This window comes from Schistocerca americana, chromosome 5 (genome assembly GCF_021461395.2).
Source record: "Schistocerca americana isolate TAMUIC-IGC-003095 chromosome 5, iqSchAmer2.1, whole genome shotgun sequence".
NCBI lineage: Eukaryota > Metazoa > Arthropoda > Insecta > Orthoptera > Acrididae > Schistocerca > Schistocerca americana.
In genome coordinates, this window is record NC_060123.1 from 97960470 (window position 1) to 97987463 (window position 26994).

Consider the following 26994-nt stretch of genomic DNA (forward strand, 5'->3'; position numbering starts at 1 on the left):
GTCAGCACTTCGACATACAACATCTACATCTACATCCACACTCCCCCCTGCGGGTCCGGGGTAAGAATAGGCCCGAGGTATTCCTGCCTGTCGTAAGAGGCGACTAGAAAGAGGTTCAACCGTTTCGGCCTTCCATGTGATGGTCCCCCTTGGGGTTTGACCTCCATTTTTCAAAATTCTACAGAAGTATGAGCCCTTTGGGGAAGGACGCCTTAAGTGGTGTATCACTGGTCCTCCATGCACTAAGACCTTGGCACTCAGCATTGTAATGGCGTTGTAACCATACCCACTATTCCTCACATTGGGCCTAAACGCCAGATGGGTTGTACAAGTTACGCCCATGGTGCGTCCCCATCTGCACCTACGATCATGATGGACTTTCCATGGCGCCCGAAATCAAGCACGGTAGCCAGCCCGTTGTGGTGGGGTCGTCATGTACCCTCTAGGTTGTAGCCCCCTGACAACACAGGGATCGGTTCAATCCCACGTCCGGCCATCCTGATTTAGGTTTTCTCTGATTTCCCTAAATCACTCCAGGCAAATGCCGGGATGGTTTCGCTGAAAGGGCACAGCCGACTTCCTTCCCCATCCTTCCCTAATCCAATGAGACCGATGACCACGCTGTCTGGTCTCCTTCCCCAAACCAACCAACCAACCAACCAACGCAGGGATCATACTGCTGATACCTGAGCTGCACCCTCCCCACGTTGGCCAAGAGTAGGTGCCCGTCTTCTTGGGGCATCAGGACTCCCGGCAACGGTCATCCTGCCAGGTGGCCCTTGCTGAGGCTGGGTGGCGCCCGTGGGGAGAGCCCCTGGTCGGAGTGGGTGGTATCGGGGCGGACGTTTCGCAGATGAAACGTCAACATGTATCGGGTCGCTCTGCGGCCGAGTCTTTTAAAAAGAAAGGTACTGTCTCTGGTTCTGGTTCTCCTGCCCTTTCCCCCTTGGCCACTCCCTGGGAGGAAGGACAGGCCCGCTGGCTTGGGGCGAAGTACTTCCCCCGCTATTTGGTCTGTTCTCTGACCGATGGGGGGACGTTCGCCACCTCCAAGCCCATGTTCTTTGTTCAGCACATCGAGGACATCTTCGGGGAAATCGAGGCTCTCAGTAAAATGCGTTCGGGGTCCGTTCTTATAAAGACCACCTCCGCCACACAGTCAGTGACGCTCCAGGCGTGCGACCGACTAGGGGACATCCCAGTGTCCATTGTCCCGCATCTGGCACTGAATAGGACACAGGGGGTTATTTTTCATCGGGACGTCCTGCTGCAATCTGATAAGGAGCTCAGGGCCAACCTGGAGCGCCAAGGCGTGCATTTCGTCCGGCGAGTCCAGCACAGCCCCAAAGACCGTCGCATCGACACGGGCCTTTATCCTCACCTTCAAGGGGGACGCTCTCCCGGAGAAGGTAATAAGTTATGTGCTACCGGAGCGACGTGCGACCTTACATCCCACCTCCTATGCGCTGCTTTCGGTGTTTGCGCTTTGGGCACATGTCATCACGGTGTGAGGCTGAGCCCCTTTGTGGCGATTGTGCACGTCCTCTTCGTGAGGAACATACATGCACCCCACCAACTCGGTGCGTTAATTGTCCTGGCATCCACTCGCCTAGATCTTTAGACTGCCCTGCGTATCAGAAGGAGAAGAAGATTCAAGAACTCAAAACTTTGGATCGTCTCTCTTATTCTGAGGCCAGGAAGAAGTATGACCGCCTCCATCCCGTGACGTTGTCAACTTCGTTTGCCTCAGTCGTGTCCACTCCTTCCACAGTAACCTTACCCCTATCCTGTCCCCCCTCCACCTCCTCCCCCCATCCAGGGTCTATGCCTCCGCCTCCCAAATCCCTACCATCCAAATCCTCCTCCCCCGTGGCTCGCACCCCCTCTGACCCAGGGGCCACCCTTCCTCCTCCTCCCCCCCCCCCCCCCCGCCGCATGAGAAGCGACCCTCTTCTCAGGCGTCCATCGGGGAAATGTTCCGGACCCCGGCTTCCGAGATCCGGCGTTCCAAAACGGACCCCGCGCGTGAGGGCCTTCTTTGGGTCCAGCCCACCATCCCTGTGCCTCCTTGGACTTCCAAGAAGGCCTCCAAGAAGAAGTCTCTATCCCCCTCTCCACCTCGGCGCGTTTCGTCTGACGCTCCATCCGTGAGTCGCTGCTCCTGGCCGTCCTCAGTTTCACCGGGACGCTCTGCTGCCCGGCGCTCAGCTGGCCTCTCGTCGGCGAATGATGCTGCCCCTCCTACGCAACCCGGGACAGCGGCCGCAGCTGACGACGACTCGATGGAACAGGATCCGCCTCCCGCCAGTTGTAGCGTTGCTCCCTCGAAACCTGGCCCTCTGCGGCCGTCGAGGTGACCAGCTCTTCCCCCGTCTCGTTCCCCCCTCCTTTCTGTATAGCGATGGCCTTGTTACATTGGAACATAAGAGGTATTCGATCTAACCGGGAGGAGTTACAACTGCTCCTCTGCCTGCACTGTCCGCTAGTCCTTGGTCTCCAGGAAACCAAGTTGCGCCCAACTGACCGTATTGCCTTTACCCACTATACCTCGGAGCGGTATGACCTCACCCCTGTGGACGGTGTTCCAGCTCATGGTGGGGTCATGTTGCTCGTTCAGGACGATGTCTATTACCATCCCATCCCATTGACCACCCCACTCCAAGCAATAGCTGTCCGTCTACTCTTTCTGCCTTTACTTTTTCAGTTTGTACCGTCTACACTCCATCGTCATCCGCAGTTAGTTGGGCTGACATGATGCACCTGATTGTTCAGCTTCCTCCGCCGTTTTTATTGTTTGGCGACTTCAATGCCCATCATCCCCTTTGGGGCTCTCCTGCATCCTGTCAAAGAGGCTCCCTCTTGGCGGATGTCTTCAACCATCTCAATCTTGTCTGCCTCAATACTGGCGCCCCGACTTTCCTCTCGGACTCTACTCATACCTACTCCCACTTGGACCTTTCGATCTGTTCTACCACTCTTGCCCATCGGTTCGAGTGGTATGTCCTTTCTGACACCTATTCGAGCGACCACTTCCCCTGTGTCGTTCGTCTCCTGCACCACACCCCATCCCCACGTCCTTCAAGTTGGAACATAACCGAAAGCTGACTGGGGACTTTACTCCTCCCTGGCGACCTTTCCGGAACACGATTTTCTCAGTTGTGACAGTCAGGTCGAATACCTCACGGCTGTTATCATCAATGCTGCTGAACGTTCCATTCCTCATACTACCACTTCTTCACGTCGCGTTTCCGTCCCCTGGTGAAATGAGGCTTGTAGAGACGCTATCCGTGCTCGACGACGTGCTTTACGCACCTTTCGCCGCCATCCTACGTTGGCGAATTGTATTGGATACAAACGACTCCGAGCGCAATGCCATAGAGTCATCAAGGCAGCAAAAAAGCTTGTTGGGCCTCTTTCACCAGCTCCTTTAACAGTTTTACTCCCTCTTCTGTCGTTTGGGGTGGCCTGTGCCGGCTGTCGGGCATTAAGGCCCACTCCTCAGTACCTGGCCTGACCTCAGGTAATGAGGTCCTTGTTGATCCTGTGGCTGTCTCCAACGCCTTCGGCCGCTTTTTCGCGGAGGTTTCAAGCCCCGCCCATTACCACCCTGCCTTCCTTCCCAGGAAAGAGGCAGAAGAGGCTCGGCGACCTTCCTTCCACTCGCTGAATCTGGAAAATTATAATGCCCCCTTTACTATGCGGGAACTCGAACGTGCACTTGCACTGTCCCGGTCCTCTGCTCCGGGGCCAGATGCCATTCAGTTCAGATGCTGGCCCACCTTTCTCCGGCGTCTGGACCGAAGGTCAGCTCCCCATGCGTTGGCGTGACGCCATCGTTGTTCCTATACCTAAACCCGGGAAGGATAGACGCCTTCCTTCTAGTTACCGCCCCATTTCTCTTACAAGCTGTGTCTGTAAGGTGATGGAGCGCATGTTAACGCTTGGTTAGTCTGGATTCTTGAATCTCGACGGCTGCTTACCAATGTTCAATGCGGCTTTCGTCGCCGCCGCTCTGCTGTTGACCACCTTGTGACCTTGTCGACATTCATCATGAACAACTTTTTGCGAAAGCGCCAAACGGTAGCCGTGTTCTTCGATTTGGAGAAGGCTTATGATACCTGTTGGAGAGAAGGTATCCTCCGCACTATGCACAGGTGGGGCCTATGCGATCGCCTGCCCCTTTTTATTGATTCCTTTTTAACAGATCGAAAGTTTCGGGTACGTGTGGGTTCCGTATTGTCCGACGTCTTCCTCCAGAAAAATGGAATGCCACAGGGCTCCGTCTTGAGTGTAGCCCTTTTTGCCATCGCAATCAATCCAATTATGGATTGCATTCCACCTAATATCTCAGGCTCTCTCTTTGTCGATGACTTCGCGATCTACTGCAGTGCCCATAGAACATGCCTCCTGGAGCGCTGCCTTCAGCGTTGTCTAGACAGCTTATACTCATGAAGCGTGGCAAATGGCTTCCGGTTCTCTGAAGAGAAGACGGTTCGTATCAACTTTTGGCGATATAAAGCGTTCCTTCCGCCATCCTTACATCTCGGTCCCATTGTTCTCCCATTCGTGGAAACAACTAAGTTTCTAGGGCTCACATTGGACAGGAAACTTTGTTGGTCTCCGCACGTCTCTTATTTGGTGGCCCGTTGTACACGTTCCCTTAATGTCCTCAGAGTTCTTAGTGGTTCATCTTGGGAAGCGGATCGCAGTGTCCTGCTTCGCTTGTATCGGTCCATAGTCCGATCGAAGCTGGATTATGGGAGCTTCGTCTACTCGTCTGCTCGGCCATCCCTCTTACACCGTCTCAACTCCATCCACCATCGGGGGCTACGTCTTGCGACCGGAGCCTTCTACACTAGTCCCGTCTTTATGCTAAAGCTGCCGAATTACCATTGACCTACCGGCGCGACGTACTGCTGTGTCGGTATGCCTGCCAGCTGTTGTCAATGCCCGACCACCCCTCTTATCAGTCCTTCTTCGCCGATTCTCTCGACAGTCAGTACGGGTTGTATGTGTCTGCCCTGCTGCCCCCTGGAGTCCGCTTCCGTCGCCTGCTTCGACAATTGGATTTTGCCCTCCCTACCACCTTCAGAGAGGGTGAGAGCCCGACACCACCTTGGCTCCAGGCTCCGGTTCATATTTATCTCTACCTCAGCTCACTCCCGAAGGAGGGTACTCCGGCTCACGGTTTGTCGAACTTCGTGCACGACTTGCCAGTCACACCTTTATTTACACCGATGACTCCAAAACTGACGATGGTGTCGGCTGTGCCTTTGTCGTCAGGGCCGTCACCTTTAAATACCGGCTCCTCGACCAATGTTCCAGCTTTACGGCCGAGCTTTTTGCTCTCCATCAGGCCATTCAGTATGCCCACCGCCACCGCCATTCATCGTATGTACTCTGCTCTGATTCACTCAGTGCTCTTCAGAGCCTTGGAGCTCCCTATCTGGTCCATCCCTTGGTGCAACGGATCCAGCAGTCCCTCCATTCTTTCGCTGATGATGGCTCTCCTGTCAGCTTTCTGTGGGTTCCCGGACATGTAGGAGTGCCTGGGAATGAGGCTGCAGATGCTGCAGCCAAGGCTGCAGTCCTCCTGCCTCGGCCAGCCTCCCATTGTGTCCTGTCATCTGACGTTAGTGGGGTTGTTTGTAAGAGGCTTGTGTCGATGTGGTGGGATACTTGGTCATCCCTTCAAGGAAACAAGCTCCGGGCAGTAAAACCGTTCCCAACTGCTTGGACAACCTCCTCCCGCCCATCTCGGCGTGAAGAGGTCCTTCTGACCAGGTTGCGGATTGGGCATTGCCGGTTTAGCCTCCGCTACCTGCTCTCCGGTGACCCAGCCCCGCAGTGCCCTTGTGGTCAAGCATTAACAGTGCGCCATGTTTTATTGTCGTGTCCCCGCTTTAGTCAATCTCGTGTTGTCCTGTCCCTGCCATCTACTTTACCGGATATTTTAGCTGATGACGCTCGAGCAGCTGCTCGTGTTCTTCGTTTTATAACTTTGACTGGCTTGTCCAAAGACATCTAACTCTTTTACTTATTTTATCTGTATCTTTGTAAGGACTTTCTGTTGTCCCCCCCCCCCCCTCCCCTTGAGTTTTACTAGATTCTATGTGCTCTAACAATTGTGACTGGGCGCTAATGACCTCAGTAGTTGAACGCCCTTAAACCCCAACAAAAAAAAAAAAAAAACGTCCACACTCTGCAAGCCACCTGATGGGTGCGGTGGAAGGTACCATGAGTACCTTTATCGGTTCTCCCTTCTATTCCAGTCTCGTATTGTTCGTGGAAAGAAAGATTGTCGGTATGCCTCCATGTTGGCTCTAATCTCTCTGATTTTATCCTCATGGTCTCTTTACGAGATATACGTAGGAGGGAGCAATATACTGCTTGACTCCTCAGTGAAGGTATGTTCTCGAATCTTCAACAAAAGCCCGTGCCGAGCTACTGAGTGTCTCTCTTGCAGAGTCTTCCACTGGAGTTTATCTATCATCTCCAAAACGCTTTCGCGATTACTAAATGATCCTGTACCGAAGCGCGCTGCTCTCCGTTGGATCTCCATCTCTTCTATCAACCCTATCTGGTACGGATCCCACACCAGTGAACAGTATTAAAGCAGTGGGCGGACAGTTGTACTGTAACCTACTTCCTTTGTTTTCGGACTGCATTACCTTAAGATTCTTCCAATGAATCTGTCTGGCACCACTTTACCGACGATTAATTTTATATGGTCATTCCATTTTAGATCACTCCTAATGCCTACTCCCAGATAATTTATGGAATTAACTGCTTCAAGTTGCTGACCTGCTATACTGTATGTAAATGATAAGGGATCTTTCTTGCTATGTATTCGCAGCACATTACACTTGTCTACCTTGAAGTTCAATTGCCATTCCCTGCACAATGCGTCAATTCGTTGCAGATCCTCCTGCATTCAGTACAATTTTCCACTGTTACAACCTCTCGAGATATTACAGCATCATCCGCAAAAAGCCTCAGTGAACTTCCGATGTTATCCACAAGGTCATTTATAAATATTGTGAATAGGAACGGTCCTACGACACTCCCCTGCGGCACACCTGAAATCACTCTTACTTCGGAAGACCTCTCCCTTGAGAATGACATGCTGCGTTCTGTTATCTAGCAACTCTTCAATCCAACGCGTGTTTGTACTATGAAACGATACGATACGGCTTTTGACAGTGCTACCAAGACACACGTAATTTAACCTTTATAACACAGCAATCCTCAACCTTCTATATAAAAATTACCGATTTTATTAGATCTCGAACTAATGGACGTAGAAATTTTAACATTTTCAACCGGTTTAGATTATATATAAAAAATACTTCCCATGTGAGTTTGAGTGATATATATATATATATATATATATATATATATATATATATATATATATATATATATATATATTCGCAAAATTGCAAATTTTAAAATGAGATAAAAAACTGAAAAAGTGAAAAACAAATTTCTGTTCTAACTCCCCTTAATAGCTTCTTGGAAAATATTATTTCCTAACTCTTCTGTCGCTCTCTCTCGAATGGGATTTATTATATCACTAGTATCGTCCGCAAAATGTACCAATTTTACTTCATGACTGTTATATGGAAAGTAATCCACATGTAGAAGGAACAGGAGTGGACCTGAAAGAGAAACCTGTGGGTCTCCATTTGTGATTTTTTTTTTCCCCTCAGTCTACTCTTCATTGTCTGACTTATTCAGCACTATCTTTTGCATTCTGTTTGTCAAGTATGATTCAAACCAGCTGTGTATAAAGCCATCAGTTCAACAAAAACTGACTTTTACTAAGAGACTATCATGATGTGCACAATAAGATGTCAAAGAAAGAACCCAAGAAGTACCAATTGCCAATATTTTATTGAAGGTTTGTAAAATTTCACGAGTGAATGTATGAATAACATTGTCAGTTAAGCAACCTTCCTGGAATCCAAACTGTTATGTTCTGTGTAAATTGTTTCCACTTAGGTGTGTGGCTGCTCTTGAATACGTGACTTTTTCGAATATTTTGGGAAAGCTGTTAATAAGGAAATTGGACAATAATTGCTTAAGCCTATCTTGTTCCTTTTCTTATGGAGCGGTTTTATAATTGTATATTTTAACCTGTCTGAAAAAAAAATTCCCTGTGCCAGTAATGCATTGCATATATCACTAAGGACATCACTTATTAAACTGGAACAACTTTACAGGATTCTGTTTGAAATTCCGTCAACACTGCAAGAACTTTTGCTTTTTAGAATTTTTATAATTATATTAATTTCAGTGAAGGATGCCAGTGCTGGTCCTAATTGCTTGAAGTTTTGTGGAATGACCTTCTTAAATATATTCTCTTGCTTCTTCAATTGAACAACTTAATCCTGTATTTGGTGCTACGTTTAGAAAGTGATCGTTAAAAGTACTTGCAGCTCGTTAATTATCTGTTATAACATTGTCATTTAGTTTAATTGTTATGAAATCGTGTATGCTGACTGGCTGTCGTGTCACTCATTTGACAATATCCCATACAGTTTTAATCTTATTATCTGTATTATTTATTTTTGTCAGCACATGCGTACTTCTGGATATTCTAATGACTTCCCTTAAACTACTACAGTATTCTTTGTAGACTGCAAGAAATATCAGTTCTTGACTTACTTTGGCTTTTACATAAATTTCCCTCTTTCTGTTACTTGAGATTTCAATTCCCTTAGTTATCTGCAGCTTAGTTGCTTTTTTTTTAATGTGCACTACTGGCCATAAAAATTGCTACACCAAGAAGAAATGCAGATGATAAACGGGTATTCATTGGACAGATATATTATACTAGAACTGACATGTGATTACATTTTCACGTAATTTGGGTGCTGGCCAGGGCAGCAGTAGAACATTTTCTGTATCCAGAAAGGCCCGTACAGGACCTGCAACATGAGGTCGTGCATTATTCTGCTGAAATGTAGGGTTTCGCAGGGACCGAATGCAGGGTATAGCCACGGGTCGTAACACATCTGAAATGTAACGTCCACTGTTCAAAGTGCCGTCAATGCGAACAAGAGGTGACAGAGACATGTAACCAATAGCACCCCATACCATCACGCCGGGTGATACGCCAGTATGGTGATGACGAATACACGCTTCCAATGTGCGTTCTCCGCGATGTCGCCAAACACGGATGCGACCATCATGATGCTGTAAACAGAACCTGGATTCATCCGAAAAAATGACGTTTTGCCATTCGTGCTCCCATGTTCGTCGTTGAGTACACCATCACAGGCACTCCTGTCTGTGATGCACTGTCAAGGATAACCGCAGCCATGGTCTCTGAGCTGATAGTCCATGCTGCTGCAAACGTCATCGAACTGTTCGTGCAGATGGTTGTTGTCTTGCAAACGTCCCCATCTGTTGACTCAGGGATCGAGACGTGGCTGCACGATCCGTTACAGCCATGCGGATAAGATGCCTGTCATGTCGACTGCTAGTGATACGAGGCCGTTTCCCTGTACATGGCGTTCGGTACTACCCTCCTGAACCCACCGATTCCATATTCTGCTAACAGTCATTGGCTTTCGACCAACGCGAGCAGTAATGTTGCGATACGATAAACCGCAATCGCGATAGGCTACAATCCGACCTTTATCAAAGTCGGAAACGTGATGGCACGCATTTCTCCTTACACGAGGCATCACAACAACGTTTCATCAGGCAACGCCGGTCAACTGCTGTTTGTGTATGAGAAATCGGTTGGAAACTTTCCTCATGTCAGCACGTTGTAGGTGTCGCCACCGGCGCCAACCTTGTGTGAATGCTCTGAAAAGCTAATCATTTGCATATTACATCTTCTTCCTGTCGGTTAAAATTCGCGTCTGTAGCACGTCTTGTTCGTGGTGTAGCAATTTTAATGGCCAGTAGTGTATATTATGGATAATTTTTTTAGGAAAGCAAATTTCAAATATTGACACAAATTTAGTAGGAAATAAATTGGATTTAATATTATCTCTTTCTACATGTACCTCATCCAGTACCACCCCTCTAGTTTATTCTTAAAACACACAAACACGACTGAGAGAGTATATTTAATGCAGTGTTTATCAGTATCTGAGCATCGCATGCCTACTCAAAGCGTGGTATCTTCTGCTCCATTCAGTTACATATTGCAAAGAGTCTAATTTTCTCATTCACAGTCATCGCTCACCTTTTATCTTCCGGTTTTCCCTATTATGCTTAACTTTTGGACACTATTGTCGATATTCAGTGATACCCTCGACGATACACTAGTTTTGGATTAGATGCCATCGCAGAACCTCGGAAGGTACACAATTAAGCTATGCAGCATCAAACTTTCGCAGAGAATGACCGAGATAGCGTGGAGAAATAAGTGTTAGGGTGGTCAGTGGCTGGAGACAGTGAGCCGCGGTCGTGTCCGCAGCCACCCGACGAACATTCCCGACTGGGTGGACCTGACGGAGCACATGTGCGCCGTGGCGAGCTCGGGCGAAGTGATGTGCATGCTGGGCATGACGGCGGCGGCGCACTGCCTCGGCGACTACCGCGGCTGGCCCCGGGACGAGCACAACTGCTCCTTCCACGTCGGCTCCTGGATGCTCACCAGCGAGCGGCTCTTCCTCAAAGATCTCCACGTAAGTACGACTGAAATAGAGACGTTCTATGGCAACACGTATACAGCTGCTGTAAGTGCATTCACAATGCTGCACATATTTGTGCGCTGCTGAAAGGGGAAAGCAGCCACAGGTGTCAAACGCAATTCTATGGACGTCCACCCAACATAGGGCACACAAACATTGAGAATTAACAATAGGCTAATGGGAATCGGTTTGTCTTATCGCTAAATCATTGTCGACATGGTTTTACAGTCCTGTCAGATTAGAGAAGACCAATGGGCTATTAATTTTTTATCAATACGAATCACGATGACTCTGTAATACACAACTTTATCAGCGGCTGTAGAGTTTCTCCAGTTGGTGTAGCCCACAGGGAAAATTTTGAAAATTTGTGGTAAGTTCCTATGGGACCAAAACGTTGAGGGCATCGGTCCGGAGGCTTACAAATTTTTTAATCTAACTTTAATTAACTCACGCTAAGTACAACAGACACCCGTGCCCTAGGGAGAACTCGAACCTCCGATGGGGGGAGCCGCGCGAACCGTGGCTAGGCGCGGCGTCATAGGGAAGTGTAATACAGATGATCGGGCAACTTAAATCTGAATCTTCGAAAGAAGGACGATGCAGTCTCGTGGAACACAGTTGGTTAAATTCAGAGCTCCTGTATTTGAGGATGACTGTGTTACTACACTACTGGCCATTAAAATTAATACACCCCGAAGATGACGTGCTATAGACGCGAAATTTAACCGACAGGAAGAAGATGCTGTGATATGCAAAGTATCACAGAAGAGTATTTCAGACGTAAGCCTCGGAAAGGCATTGTAAAAGACAGTTATTTGATTCCCTGTAGAAACTAGGTTCTTATTTACTTCACTAGCCATGTTCAGAAAATGACTGTTAAATACTCATCAGTAACAGGAATATTTTTACTACGAACTGACTTTATATCGTCGACCTTGTGCTGCTGACCAGACACTTCCCTCACGACTAACTATACGGTTTTAATTTTGTGCTGTGAACTAGCTATTCTATTTGCGTACCACATACTCTTTCCCTTCCTAATAATATTTTAATCACCTTACGGTATTTTTTGTAATGGGCTGCTGTAACTCGATTTGACTACTTCTAACAGTTTAATATAATTCCCACTTTCTTCTACATGATAACCTTGCCCCACCAGTCAGCCACCTGAGCTGTCTTTTACTGCCACTATCCTGTTTAGAACGTTCTAATGGAAAGAAATTTTCAAAGAGCATGAGAAATGTGTTAAAGAAAGAATTATATTTGACATCTATGCTACCGGTACTATGTACATCCTGTCCCTCTTGTTCCTTAACGAGGTTAAAAAAAACTCGTTGGCCTTTGGAGTAGTTTCTCTACATAGTTTGTAATTATACACTGATGTCCGAAATGAAAACAATACACAGAAATTTTGCAAGGTTCGGTTATTTTGCAACAAAGTAGTGTAAACAAGTGGTAGTAAATTAGAAACAATGAAATGAATATACAATACTGGCCATTAAAATTGCTACACCATGAAGATGACGTGCTATAGACGCGTAATTTAACCGACAGGAAAAAGATGCTGTGATATGCAAATGATTAGCTTTTCAGAGCATTCACACAACGTTGGCAGCGCTGGCGACACCTACAACGTGCTGACATGAGGAAAGTTTCCAACCGACTTCTCATACACAAACAGCAGTTGACCGGCGTTGCCTGGTGAAACGTTGTGATGCCTCGTGTAAGGAGGAGAAATGCGTACCATCACGTTTCCGACTTTGATAAAGGTCGGATTGTAGCCTATCGTGATTGCGGTTTATCGTATCGCGACATTGCTGCTCGCGTTGGTCGAGATCCAAGGACTGTTAGCAGAATATGGAATCGGTGGGTTCAAGAGGGTAATACGGAACGCCGTGCTGGATCCCAAAGGCCTCGTATGACTAGCAGTCGAGATGAGAGGCATCTTATCCGCATGGCTGTAACGGATCGTGCAGCCACGTCTAGATCCCTGAGTCAACAGATGGGGACGTTTGCAAGACAACAACCATCTGCACGAAGAGTTCGACGACGTTTGCAGCAGCATGGACTATCAGCTCGGAGACCATGGCTGCGGTTACCCTTGACGCTGCATCACAGAGAGGAGCGCCTGCGATGTTACACTCGACGACGAACCTGGGTGCTCGAATGGCAAAACGTCAGTTTTTCGTATGAATCCAGGTTCTGTTTACAGCATCATGATAGACGCATCCGTGTTTGGCGACATCGCGGTGAACGCACATTGGAAGCGTGTATTCGTCATCGCCATACTGGCGTATCACCCAGCGTGATGGTATGGGGTGCTATTGGTTACACGTCTCGGTCACCTCTTGTTCGCATTGACGGCACTTTGGACAGTGTACATTACATTTCAGATGTGTTACGACCCGTGGCTCTACCCCGCATTTGGTCCCTGCGAAACCCTACATTTCAGCAGGATAATGCACGAGCACATGTTGCAGTTCCGGTATGGGCCTTTCTGGATACAGAAAATGTTGCACTGCTGCCCTGGCCAGCACATTCTCCAGATCTGTCACCAATTGAAAACGTCTGGTCAATGGTGGCTGAGCAACTGACTCGTCACAATACGCCAGTCACTACTCTTGATGAACTGTGGTATCGTGTTGAAGCTGCATGGCCAGCCGTACCTGTACACGTCATCCAAGCTACGTTTGACTCAATGCCCAGGCCAGAGGTGGTTCTGGGTACTGATTTCATAGGATCTATGCACCCAAATTGCGTGAAAATGTAATCACATGTCAGTTGTAGTATAATATATTTGACCAATCATCTGTATTTCTTCTTGGTGTAGCAATTTTAATGGGCAGTGGTGTATGTTCTACATAAATGATTAGCTTTTGAACCATGTTGGCCCGCGCTTACACGGTCAACATCAGTATCGCGGCGCAACATCATCTACCGGTAAAATGTGCTTGTGGCTCTCATTGTCACTATTAAACGGAAGTTAATGATCAGTGTGACTTGAGCAGACGTGCAGGATGCCTCGCAGATGTATGTGCGAAACTACCATCAAATCAGTGAGTTTGAAAGAGGGCGTATTATTGGCATGGGAGGATGTGATGCATCCATTCAGGAAATCGCTGCTAGTGTGGGACGAAGTGTTTCGGCAGTGCAACGGGTGTGTGCAGGATGGTCGATAGAAGGATGAATGAGGTCAGGTCGCACCACCCAGACCAGCCCGCAAGAAGATCGACACCTCATCCGAAAGGCATTACATGACAGATCTGCCTCCTGATCAGATCTGGCGCAACAGTGGGACAGTGTAACACGTCGTAGCCTATCAGGGGTGACAGTCCGTCGCCGTTTACAACGGCAAGGATTACATGCACGTCGTCCACTTCTCCGCCTACCTTTGACAAAAGTGCAGAAACATGCTAGACAGCAATGGTCTACGGAACGACGTCACTGAGGATAGGAGTAGCATCAGACAGTGTTTCCGGACGAATCCAGGTTCTCTTTGTTTGAAGATGATGGCCGCATTTTGGTTCGCCGCAGACAGGGAGGGCGGCATCACAGTGACTCCATTCGCACAAGACATACAGTGCCAGTTCAATGCCTTACGGTGTGGGATGCTACCGTTAACAGCTACAAATCACAACTGGTGCGTGTCCAGGGCACTGTGACCAGTGTGACCTTCGTGAATGACATCCTGCGCCCTGTAGCCATACCCTTTCTGCACAACGTCCAAGACGCCATTTTTCAGCAAGACAATGCATGACCACTTGTTGCTGGATGAACACTTGCTTCTTGGTGTCGCAGGATGTCAACCTTTTGTCCTGGCTCGCCAGATAACCAGACCTGTCGCCAGTCGAAAATATGTGGGGTATGGTGAAGCAATGGGTGCACTGCTGTGACCCATTGCCAGCTACCACAAATGAACTTTAGAACCAGGTGAATGCAGTATAAATGGCTATACCACAGGACGCCATTCGCCCCTTACGCGCGGCGATGCCATCACGCATGGAACAAGCTGTCAGGACCAATGGCGGCCCTATGCCTACTAGGCAACAGGACACATGCTGAACCGAGGCGACTGAAATGTTAATCACTCCTGCAGAGCATACTGATGTCACAATCCTTGTGAATATGAACGTGCTATCTCTAGTCGTTCAAGGTCTTCTGTTTTTTTTCTGAACATGAGTGTATATTTCGTCAGAGATCACGAGTAAAAGATAAGATAGATCAGGACACGTACAGGGTCAAGGGGTTGTTTGGTCACAGAGTTGACTGCCCTCTGCAATAAAAAAAAGTGAGTGAAGAAATCAACGATGAACTTGAACGGTTGTCATGTGGTGTCTGCACAGACCAAATGCCACAAATAAGAGAGCAGCTTCTTTGAAAAAATTTCCTGGGTCCCTTTTCGCACGTTGGCACAACTTAAAAAAAATTAACAAAAATCATCAGCAATAATGGCCTAAGACCTCCAGCACAAGGAGTCACCCTCGTTTTGTCAAAGTCCTTATCATAGAGGGCAGAGGAGTGGACAGACTTTCAGGGCACTCTCTTGCCCCGAAAAGGACAAAGAAGCAGCAATGATCAACGGTATGAGGATGCAGACGGCAATGGAAACAACTGCAGTAAAGACACACAATGTATATCCAAAGGATATGTGGTCTGTAATTGAAAAAAGTGTCATGATGATCTCTCCACTGGCAAAAGATTCTGGATTAGTCTCCCATTCGGCTCTCTGGGAGGGGACTGCCGGGGGCGAGTAGATGATGAGGAAAAAAATGTAATAACCAACGACGGGATATTATTCTACGAGTTGCAGCATGGAATGTCAGAAGTTTGAAAGTAGTAGGAAAGCAAGGAAATCTGAAAATGGAAGTAGAAAGGCTCCATCTAGACACGGTGAAATGGAAAGATGACAAGTGTTTCTGGACCGAGGAATATCGGGGTAGTATCAACAGCAGCATAAAATCGTGAAACTGAAGTAGGATTCGTTACGAATAGGAAGGTAGGGCAGAGTGTGGGTTACTGTGAATAATTTAGTGACAGGCTTGTTCTCATCATAATTTACAGCAAACAAACGCCGCCAACAATAGTTCAGGTATACATGCCGACATCAGAAGCATAAGACAACGAGACAGAGGTAGTACATGAGGATACTGACTAATTCACTATGTTAAGGGAGATGAAACTCTAATTGTCACGGGTACTGGAACCCAGTTATAAACTAGTAATAAGGAATGCTCTCTTCAAGAATAACAAGAGAAGGAGGTATACATCGAAAAGCCCCAGAGACATGGGACGTTTCCATTTCGATTACATCATGGTGTAACCACATACCCTTCTGAAGGAAGAATCTGTTCTAAATCTAATCTAAATACTGATAATAATTTTGAAATGGGTGGAATATAGTGCAGTCACTCACGAACGACAAGGGGGGTGGGGGGGAGGGAGGGTACCACGTAATACGACGGTCGCCAGCCCACTAGGGCATTGAATCCCGAGATCTTAAAAAAAGTAATGGTAAAGGAAATTAAGCAAATAATCTCTTTCGTGGCAATATAAAGTTGTTACAATTTTCCACAACACAACATTTCGTGAGAAAATAAATGAATCAGAAAGCACTGAGTTTGTACTTAGTTAATTTGAAATACTAAATTCTGAAAGCAAAGTTAAATGAAAGTACTGGTTAAATAAATGACTGGCTGTAACTGAAATTTTGTTATGTAAAAAAAAAAAAAGATACTTTCAGTAACTTCAGCCTGACGTAATGTAAAATTTGGAAAAGGGCAACCAATTTACTTTTAATTATTGAAAGACTGAATTGAATTTACTTTAAGAAAACGAGCAACTGAACTTACTTTTAACATAAGAGCAACAAGGTACTTACCTAGCCAGCAGAAGTCAGTAGCTAAGCTTAATCCAAAATATATGAAATTGTGCACTCTTAATTTGTGCTGTATCTTTAGTTACTAATTTTGCCAGTGAAATTTTACGTTATTTTAAGTGAGTGACGTTAATACTGAAAATTGCTAATTCGTTAAGCCTCTGTTATGCAATACAAGAATGAACAGTTACCGAAGCAGCAAAATTTAGACTGAACCTGGCAGTAAATAGTTAATACATTTTCATATTTTTACGACACTCGGTGATTGCATGGAAAGGAAAGGGACACTGCTTGGTAATAATGTCTTAGGACAATTATAACACCGGTGCCCTACAAGTTTTAACTATTCCAGTTTATTATTCAAGAAAATTGTTTATGAAGGAAATGCCACTGGGCAAAGCCTCTACAATACTAGTAACACTCTGTCACTTAACAGTCTGTCCGCCCCGATAGCTGAATGGTCAGCGTCCCGGACTGGCCTCCTAAGGGGCCCTGGTTCCATTCCCGGCTGGGTCGGCGATTTTCTTCGGTCAGAGACTGGGTGTTGTGTTGTCTCCATCATCATTTCATCCCCATCCGGCGCGCAAGTCGCCCAATGTGGCGTCTAATGTAATAAGACCTGCACCAAGGCCGCCGGACTCGCTCCGTAAGGGGCCTCCCGGCCAATGGCGACAAACGCTAATTTCCATTCTTTACTTAACAGTCTCACAATGTCGTAGGTGTGTGGACGACGGAGAATGTGCCGGCGACAATGCTGAATTGCTGCTGTTTGCAAACCACGAGTCGTTTTCAGAGACACTGATAATTACGGGACAGGCACTAGTTGGAACTGCAGCTTCGTCCACGTGTCCTCTCATACCATGCTCTCAATGCTCTCTGGTTAATGAATTAGGTACGCCTACACTGGCTGCACACCGCATCTTCGGGAGCGCCCAACAAACACTTCCGCACTCTTCCATCACTCAAGCTGCTGTGTTTTCTGTCTGCCCGCAACACAACAGAGGCTCTCCATGCACAAAGATAAACAACGGCATAGCTACTGTTATTTCGTCGTTGCTGTAGGTACATTTAAATAAAGTTCCCTTGGCTGTTATCCATAAATTTACAATGTTTACATATAATTACAATCAATTATATACAGTCACAAATAAATACTCTATTATATCCATTGCATGTTAAATATAGTTTCTGTAACAAAGCTAACAGATTCAGAATTAGAAGTACAGTACAAGTTATCAACGGATATTAAACGGTGAAAAATTTTGGATGGTGCAGAAGGTATTTTATCTGCATTTTCGATGACACAATGGTCAGGCAGCGATTCCGAAAACAGATATTGGATTTTAAGGCGTACACAGAAGCAGATATAGACTCAGATCAGAATTTAGTCATGACAAAGAGCAGACTAAGAATCAGTGTGGGAGGAAATGCGAAACTGATGTGCTAAAAAAAAAATAAAAAAAAAATAAAATAAAATAAAATAGTGACTAGGGCCTCCCGTCGGGTAGGCCTTTCGCCGGGTGCAAGTCTTCGATTTGACGCCACTTCGGTGACTTGCACGTCGATGGGGATGAAATGACGATGAGTAGGACAACACAACACCCAGTCCCTGAACGGAAAAAATCTCCGACCCAGCCGAGAATCGAACCCGGGTCCTTAGGATGACATTCTTTTGTTTTTTTAATAAATTTTTTATAAAAAATGTTAAACTTTCCAAATACATACTATTCATGTACTAACCATGTACACATGTTATACATGAAGTTATTTAAACAAAACAGTTTGATCATTTCATTTACGCTGATGTTAAAGAAAGGCAACAGAAGATTGTGTTACTGACTAAATTACCAGAAAGAATTAAGTTAAACATCAAGAAAAGTTTTTTTAAAGACATTCAAACTTCAACCTGAAGAAATAAAATCTGCACTTGGAATTACATGAGCTTCAATCTTTACAGAAGCATAATTAGTTCTTTATGATAGCTATCAGCAAGTTGGTGGGATAATTTTAAATATAAAACAATTTAATAATCATATTAGACAATTTCTGAAATCCAGAATGAGATTTTCACTCTGCAGCGGAGTGTGCGCTGATATGAAACTTCCTGGCAGATTAAAACTGTGTGCCCGACCGAGACTCGAACTCGGGACCTCTGCCTTTCGCGGGCAAGTGCTCTACCATCTGAGCTACCGAAGCACGACTCACGCCCGGTACTCACAGCTTTACTTCTGCCAGTATCTCGTCTCCTACCTTCCAAACTTTACAGAAGCTCTCCTGCGAACCTTGCAGAACTAGCACTCCTGAAAGAAAGGATATAGCGGAGACATGGCTTAGCCACAGCCTGGGGGATGTTTCCAGAATGAGATTTTCACTCTGCAGCGGAGTGTGCGCTGATATGAAACTTCCTGGCAGATTAAAACTGTGTGCCCGACCGAGACTCGAACTCGGGACCTCTGCCTTTCGCGGGCAAGTGCTCTACCATCTGAGCTACCGAAGCACGACTCACGCCCGGTACTCACAGCTTTACTTCTGCCAGTATCTCGTCTCCTACCTTCCAAACTTTACTGGCAGAAGTAAAGCTGTGAGTACCGGGCGTGAGTCGTGCTTCGGTAGCTCAGATGGTAGAGCACTTGCCCGCGAAAGGCAGAGGTCCCGAGTTCGAGTCTCGGTCGGGCACACAGTTTTAATCTGCCAGGAAGTTTCAATTTCTGAAATACTTGAGAATGGCGGAAAGGAGATATACAATAAAGTTGACTAGCCTTCCAACTACACTTTCTGGACATAAATTGAATGTTTAGTATCTGAAGTGATCAGACCTATATAATCAGTCTTTCACTGCGAAACTGACTTACACATCACAGTGCAAAAATGAACAGGGCAATGTACCAGCCATTGAATATTACATTATATCAGATAGAAACTTATGGTTTTGACCAATCGATAAGGACATTTCTATAAAAACTGTCTGCTTCCAGATTTCTAATATAAGCCAATAATGCATCTTTAATGTTTTATGCTTTGACACTATTAGACACACAATCCAAATGTCACATAAGTTCTGTATATTAGCTTACAAATTTCAAAAACTACTCTCTGAAGTAGGAAAAGCACACATCATCATATACTGTAAAATCTTAAATAATATCCTTAAGGTAACTACATCACTGTCAACACTTGATGTATTTCCCAATGCCCATTCTTGCAAATACAATTTTTAACATATTACCGAACTTTTTCTTGTGATTCGAATACCTTCTAATTTTGTGGAATTCACACAGCATGTGTACCTTGAACTCTACGATGCTATCGGATCCTAATTTGTTAAGGACGTAATTAACAAAATTTCCCAGCAACCAGTACACAGCGTTATTTTCTGCTTCTGGGAAATAGCGTGCTTCAGGCCTGTTTATCAATGACAGCGATATACACTCAGAGGATGTTCTTGTAATCAGAGCTATTTGCTCCTGTATCCACTTCCAACTATTCATGCGACCACTGCAAGTATAACTACGAATTATTGTGTCAACTAGATGGCATTGTTGACATAAATTTGTTTCACAGAGTCCGATTGCGTGCAGTCTTTCATTGGTGCTAACTATGTTGTTAACTGTCTTGTACCATGACGTTTTTATATTAGACGTGAGCACATTAGAACTAATGTTTTTCCATATCTCAGTCCACTCAATGTTTGGAAACTGTCGTTCTATTTTGTTCCTTCCTTCGCTTTTCTTTCGTTCCCGCATTATGGCTCTCGATGTTAAGTGTCGTGACTGCCTGAGTTCGACACTGACATAACTAAACTCAAGATACAAAATCCTCACATGCTGTAAGCGACTGTTGATATTCTGCACGTCAATCGGGGGAAGCAGACTTCGAGGTTTAATGATCTCGAAAAGTTGGCTGGTTATGCTTTCTCGCGAGTCTCTTATTAAATTAACTTGCCTTTTGATAAAAAGTGCAGAGGCTTTATCCGTTATATCAGTTAATCCTAGTCCACCACTTTTAGGATCTAAAGTGGCTACTTTAGCAGGTACTCTGAACGCTTCACCTCTCCACAAAAAGTTGGTGATTTTGGACATTATTCTCCTCGCTATCATTCTCGGTATTGGAAACAGCTGGGCAGTATAATAAGCTTTAGCAAGGATGCATGAGTTGATATACTGTGTTCTTTGAACTTGGTTCATATATCGAGTTAAGTTCTCTACAATGGCTCCTTGCACTTTATCTGTTGAAACTTTCCAATTTAAAGCCGTCATTTTCATAGGGCATGCTGTCAGGGTGATCCCAAGTGTTTTATGTTGTCAGACTAATTTTGCCCACTCGACGTTGATATTATCAAAACCTCTGAGATTTAACACCTTACTTTTTTTCGTTTGCATTGGCTCCAGATGCTCTACAGTACGAATCAATCACTGTTGCTAGCGTAGTTACCTCGTCATTATTCCTTATAATGACCCCTATATCGTCAGCATAGGCTCTTATAACTGTTTTATTTCCTGATAATGTTAAGCCTTTTAATCTAGCATGGACATGTCTGAGAAACGGGTCCAGCGAAATGGCGAAGAGCGACATGGACAGAGGACTTCCTCGAGGAACACCTCGTTGTATTTGCATCTGCCTGGATTGTTGACAATTCACCGCTATTTTAGCATTTATTCTAGTTGCTATGTTCTTAATCAACTGTATGACCGTATCGTTGAAACCCATTTTCTTCAATGTCTGTAGAAGATATTCATGATTTACTACATCGAACGCTTTATAAAACTCTATAAACAATAAGGCACACTTTATGTTTGTTACAGAAGTTATTGCAGTGATATCCCTGAATTCTGCTAGATTTTGAAAAATGGTTCTGCCTTGCGCGCAGTTCTGATGTTGACAAATAATTTTATCTGCAAGGCATGAAATTCTCTTGTTTACTATTCTAGCTATTAATTTATAATCAGAATTCAGCAGTGAAATTGGACGAAAATTATTTAAATCTTTGTTTCCATTATTTTTTGGCACCAGAACAATTTTACTCTCCTTAAACTCAGCCGGAATCATTTTACCCTGAATAACCTCATTTACAATGTCTGTGATTTTCTCACCTACTATTGGCCGGTAACGGATGTAAAACTCTGCTGGCAGACCATCCGTTTCTGGGTATTTTTTTGGTGGTGAGGCGCACAGAGTCTCATACACGTCTTCTTCACTGACAACCTCGAGAAAATTTTCGTTGTCATCTTCTGTCAGCTGTGGGGCTAGGATGTCAAGGAATTCTTCCAAGGAAGCATCACTAATTTGATGTACAGAATATAGCTCGCAATAATAGCGATAAATCTCGTCCATGATACCCTGCTGGGTTCTGAGAATCGTACCGTGTTTTGTTCGAATTTCATCAATAAAAGTCCTTCTCCCGTTTTCCGTATGCTTCACTAAATGATATAGGGAAGTAGTTTCATCCTCTGACACCGAATTTGCCTTCGATTTTATTTTCAACCCTTCCATCTGACTTCTCTTGATATTAAGTAACTTGGCTTTGACTTTTTTGATGTCTGCTATCCGAAGTGAGGAACCTGCTGAGACTTGATCATATAGATCTCTCAAAACGGAATAGTAATATTCTATACTGCATTTCATTTCCCTTGCGCTCTGGGCACTGTATTGAATAAGAACCTTCCTCAACTTTGGCTTTGCCATTTTAACCCACCAGTCAATAGCAGTAGCATATCTACTACGGGCACGCAGGCATATTGCCCATGTTTCTTTAATCAGGTCTTCTAAATCATGATTTACTAACAAGGAAGTGTTCAAATTCCACTGATTCTTGAATCGGCGAACCGGCTGTCTTGTTAGATTTATACAAGCTAAGACACTTGAATGGTCTGAAAAGTACGTAGGAATGGTTTCTACTTTTGTCACGGAAGTTTCAAGATTTTTAGAAATATATAGTCTATCAATCCTACTACGTGATGTTGCTGTGACATAAGTGAACTCAACAATGGAGGGTATTTGATTTCCCATATATCCTTTAATTCTAAACCAGTAACTAGTTGTTTTAGTCCACTTGAGGCGTTAAAATTAGGTAACTGATCTTTTCGATTTAAAACACAATTAAAATCACCTCCGAGTAATAACTGTCTTGGAGTTTTTCTTAACAAGTGTATCAGGTCATCTTTGAAGAAACGTGCCCTGTCAGCTCGATGAGAACTTCCTGAAGGGGCGTATAAGTTGATGACAGTCACATCCTAGATATTTAGTCGTATTCCCCTTCCGGATTCCAGTCGTTCCACCTCGCTTACTGTAATCCCTTCCCTCACCAAAATAGCTGTTCGAACACTGGTTTCAGGAGACACATTCATGTAACTGACAAAGCCGGGTATTACTAAATCCGAAATTAGAACTTCTTGCAACAGGGCAATATCAGTCGCGGATTCGTATAAAAATTCCTTAAGGGCCGATAATTTCAAACCGGTCGTAATTTTATTTATGTTTATAGTGGTGACAGAATAACATTGCATCATTGTGCTGTCACTATGTAGTTGTTTTGATGAACTAATTTAGTTTCCTTTGGTTCAGGGTTCAGTTGAGCTGTAACAGTTTTCTCGGAAGGCTGAATATGGAATAACACTTCAATCAGTTTATTAGTTACTGTACTGTGAAACGTCCCCTTAGAAAAATTAATGAATTACTGTGCTGATAAACCTCTTACATTATTTGATTTTCAAACAGCTGAGCAAAACTGAACGTACTCAGACATTACTCTCTTTACTTATTCTGATCAACACTAAACTGACAATATTTTTAGCGCAACGCAATCTGACTTTCAATAATCCCTACAAAAGAAATGCCCTGACTAATATTAAACTATACCATTCACAAATCACTTACCTCACAAAAATCTTCGTTACTCAAGCTACTGCAACACAGCGAGCGCCACTACTGCCAGCTAAATAAGATTCAAACTACTGAAGGGACTAACTACTGATAGGCATAGTTAGCAAATGAAAGATTTTGATAGAGAACAAACAATGTATTTACCTCAATAGTGTTCAAAAGTGATAATATATATATATATATCAGTCCAGGATATCCAATATTACAAATTTACTCTTTCTGATGGACACACGTCCAGATCGTCCGCTCTCAAAATTCCTCCATCTCTCTCCCCACGTCCACCACTGCTGGCGGCTCACCTCCAACTGCGCAACGCTACGCGCTTTTAATAGCCAACGACCAACACTACAATAGGCAACAACAATGCAAACCAGCCACAGACTGCACACAGCACAGTCAGTGATTTTCATACAGTGCGCTACATGGCGTTAGCAATACAAAAACCTAAACAGCCTACTTACATAGCCCCATGCTCCCCACAAAAAATTTTACAAATTGTTTTGGGCTCTGGCCAATATATATTTGTTAAAATTTTTTCACAATTACAATAATAAAGAAATCAAATGCACACACCTATTGATACAATGTTGGTCAAAAGCTAAAATTTTCTCACAGTCCATAAAGACAGTCCTGATCGTTCATCATAGTAAAATTGCAGTGTTTTTCTCAAAGTCTGAGTAGTAAAAGAAAATGCACACGGAAGTAGTGGATTTCCATGCAGTCTTGAAGAAGTAGTGTTGTCCTTCCAATGGAAAGATAGTGCCAACTCTTGACATGCAGACAGGTAATGGGCCACAACAGAGCAAACCCACCGCAGAGTCTGTTGAAGTTTTGAAGAATATTGGTAGGTCATCACAGAGCAGACCCACTGTAGTCCTGGTAGAGATTACGGTATTGGTGGGCTACCAGAGGTGCAGAACCACTGCAGTCCTTGTAGAAATAATGGTATTGGTGGGCCATCAAAGATGCAGACCCACTGTCACCGTAGAGTCAGTCGAAGTTTTGAAGAATATTGGTAGATAGGTCATCAGAGCCGACCCACTGTAGTCCTTGTAGAGACGGCCAGCAGCCATCTGTTGCGACTGTGCAGGTGCACAATCACCATCAAAGAGTCTTTCGGAGAATATAGGAAGTCCATAAACCACCACTTGTGCACTCACAAAGTTTTTGGAATTGTCCTTAGAACCAGCAATGCTGTTATCCAGTCCCTTGCTGAATTATTAACACACGTGCACACACTAACAGTCCTCTTTTTTTCACATATTGTGCATATACTGTGACCAAAAGAAACACGTGCAGTGAAATGTAACTTAATTTGAAGAACTGGCGTCTATACAATTATAAATTGAGAACATAAGAATACAATTTAAAAGATACAAAGTACATGATTAAAGAACATAACAATACAGACAACATTTGTAGTAGTACAAGCTTTACAAAAGAATAGAAATAAACAGATACATCAGTGTTACAGGAATTATGACATAAGTACATACATAAAAGATCAGAATAATTTTCGAAACATCAACTTCACACATGAGCATTGAAACAAAACAGAATAAATAATGTCTAAACATCTTTACAAAGTAAATAATACATTATTAGAAAAATTCTACAACATAACTCTAATTAGCTAAACACATAAAGACAGGAAAAACACAAATACACAAGGGTACACAAACACATAGGGGGATAACACAAAAAGAAAGGACAGGGTTCGTTTTCAGTGTAACATTTGGTACTGCAGTATTTTGCAAACAAAACCTTTTTTTCTTGGAGATCTCCCTTCGTTCATCATTATTCCCAAGAAGTCCTATCTATACCTGCTTTCTGTACTTTTTTCGTATAACTTCTCAATGCATTTCTTCCAGTTAATCGCAACTCTTTCTTTTATATAGCCTACCCGCTGTTAAGCTAACTTAAATCTACTGAGCTCAGATGCTAAACTAAGGGACGAGCACTGCAGCAGCACAAAACAATTAACACAAACAGCAATGACAAACAAATGCAAATTGGCAAAGCTAGCAGCAGTAAAACTAAATTAGCAAAGCAATTGCAATATTACAACTAATATGAGGCAACGTGCAGCGACAAGAAAAATAAATCAGTAGTAAAACTAGCTTAACAGAGTAATACAAAGTGAAATTCGGTAGCACTATGCCTGGCAAACAGCAGCAGCAAATGGTTGTTCTTATATCTAAACATGACAGAGCTCAAGCACAAAAAATAGTAGATTAAAGACAACAATGCAGATAAGGGAAATGTCTATTCACATCTTAATATCTATGTCATTAAAGTGGTGCACCACAAGAAGTTACTCTACCAAAAATATTACCAAGTACTTTAAAAGAAAATTATGTATGCAGTTACTGTTACTAGTCCCTTCTCATTGTTCTTTCCTTTCCAAGTGCTCCTTTTTTCTTAAGAATGTGGATCATAAAATTATTATCTAACAGATCTGTTGACAGAAAGTGTTCACATTAGCAAATGCATTTAATTTTATTTTATAAAACCATTGGTGCAACACACCTGGAAAACAGATACCAAATGAAATAAGCAACTATCTAAAGCGAAGCATAAAAATATCATTCAGTAGTAATGAGGCATTTCATAAGTTAGTAGAAATTCTTTCAATTCTCGTAAAAAGACACTTGTCATAATCAGGTGTGCAGATGTACGAATATTTCCCATCAATTCATAAGCATTTTAGTAAGTAGCTCAAAGTACGAGTAATCATATGTTTCCAAGCAATAAGCGTGTCGTATGCTTTCTACAAAGGAATGTCAATAGCGAGGTTAATGCTCTCTCTTTTTTTTCCCACCTAATGGCTTTTTCTCCAGGCAGGTGGCACAGCTGGGCATCCACGACGCATTACGTGAAGGTCACTTAACTTTCTTACCGAAATATTTACGATAGCAGTGACAGTCCCATATAAAAAAAAAATTTCACAGGTCGAGAATTTGCATTATGAATGTGTAGACACAAAATCTTATAAATATAACATTGTCCAAAAAATTTTCGTCGGCATTGTAATACATTCACACATATACACACATTTCATAACTCTTAAAGTACGATTCTTGGTTTCCAACATCCTTTTTCACAAACCAGAGTCCCTAACCACTACTCATTATTCCTTACCTTATTACACATATACATATTGGTCGACACTTCTTCAATATTTCATCATAATAAATACATATAATAAACATTCCTCAACAGCATAACACACATCGTCATCATAATAATATTATAACACCTCAGTCAAATCTCAAAAACGTCGTAGTTTTCTGCAATAATTTCAAAATCTAAAAAAACTCTCTGCTCATTTCAATAATGTCATCTACCTCAAACGTACTTTAAAAATCATGATCCCATACCAAATACATCATTCAAAGCTCTCATAGTATCGCAATGGTTCCGAAAAAATATGAACAGTTCACAACGTACAGACAAAATACAATTTCGTAAGTGTGAAGTTATCCAACGGTGTAATTACGTAAACATCTGTCACTGATGTAGTAAAATAAATGTTTGTCTCTTTCAGTTAAATGATCAGATAGCTATGTAATTTATGTGTTAGAG

General features: G+C 43.8%; 1 protein-coding gene across 2 annotated transcripts in view; it reads left to right on the forward strand.

Moving 5' to 3' along the window:
- The window catches only part of LOC124615700 (neuronal acetylcholine receptor subunit alpha-4-like), a 187584-nt gene that overhangs the window by 74681 nt on the left and 85909 nt on the right, over nucleotides 1–26994 (forward strand). For both annotated transcript variants that reach the window (XM_047143739.1, XM_047143738.1), the window contains one exon: nucleotides 10439–10649. In XM_047143739.1, the coding sequence (XP_046999695.1) occupies nucleotides 10439–10649 (211 nt within the window). The remainder of the gene's footprint in view (nucleotides 1–10438; nucleotides 10650–26994) is intronic.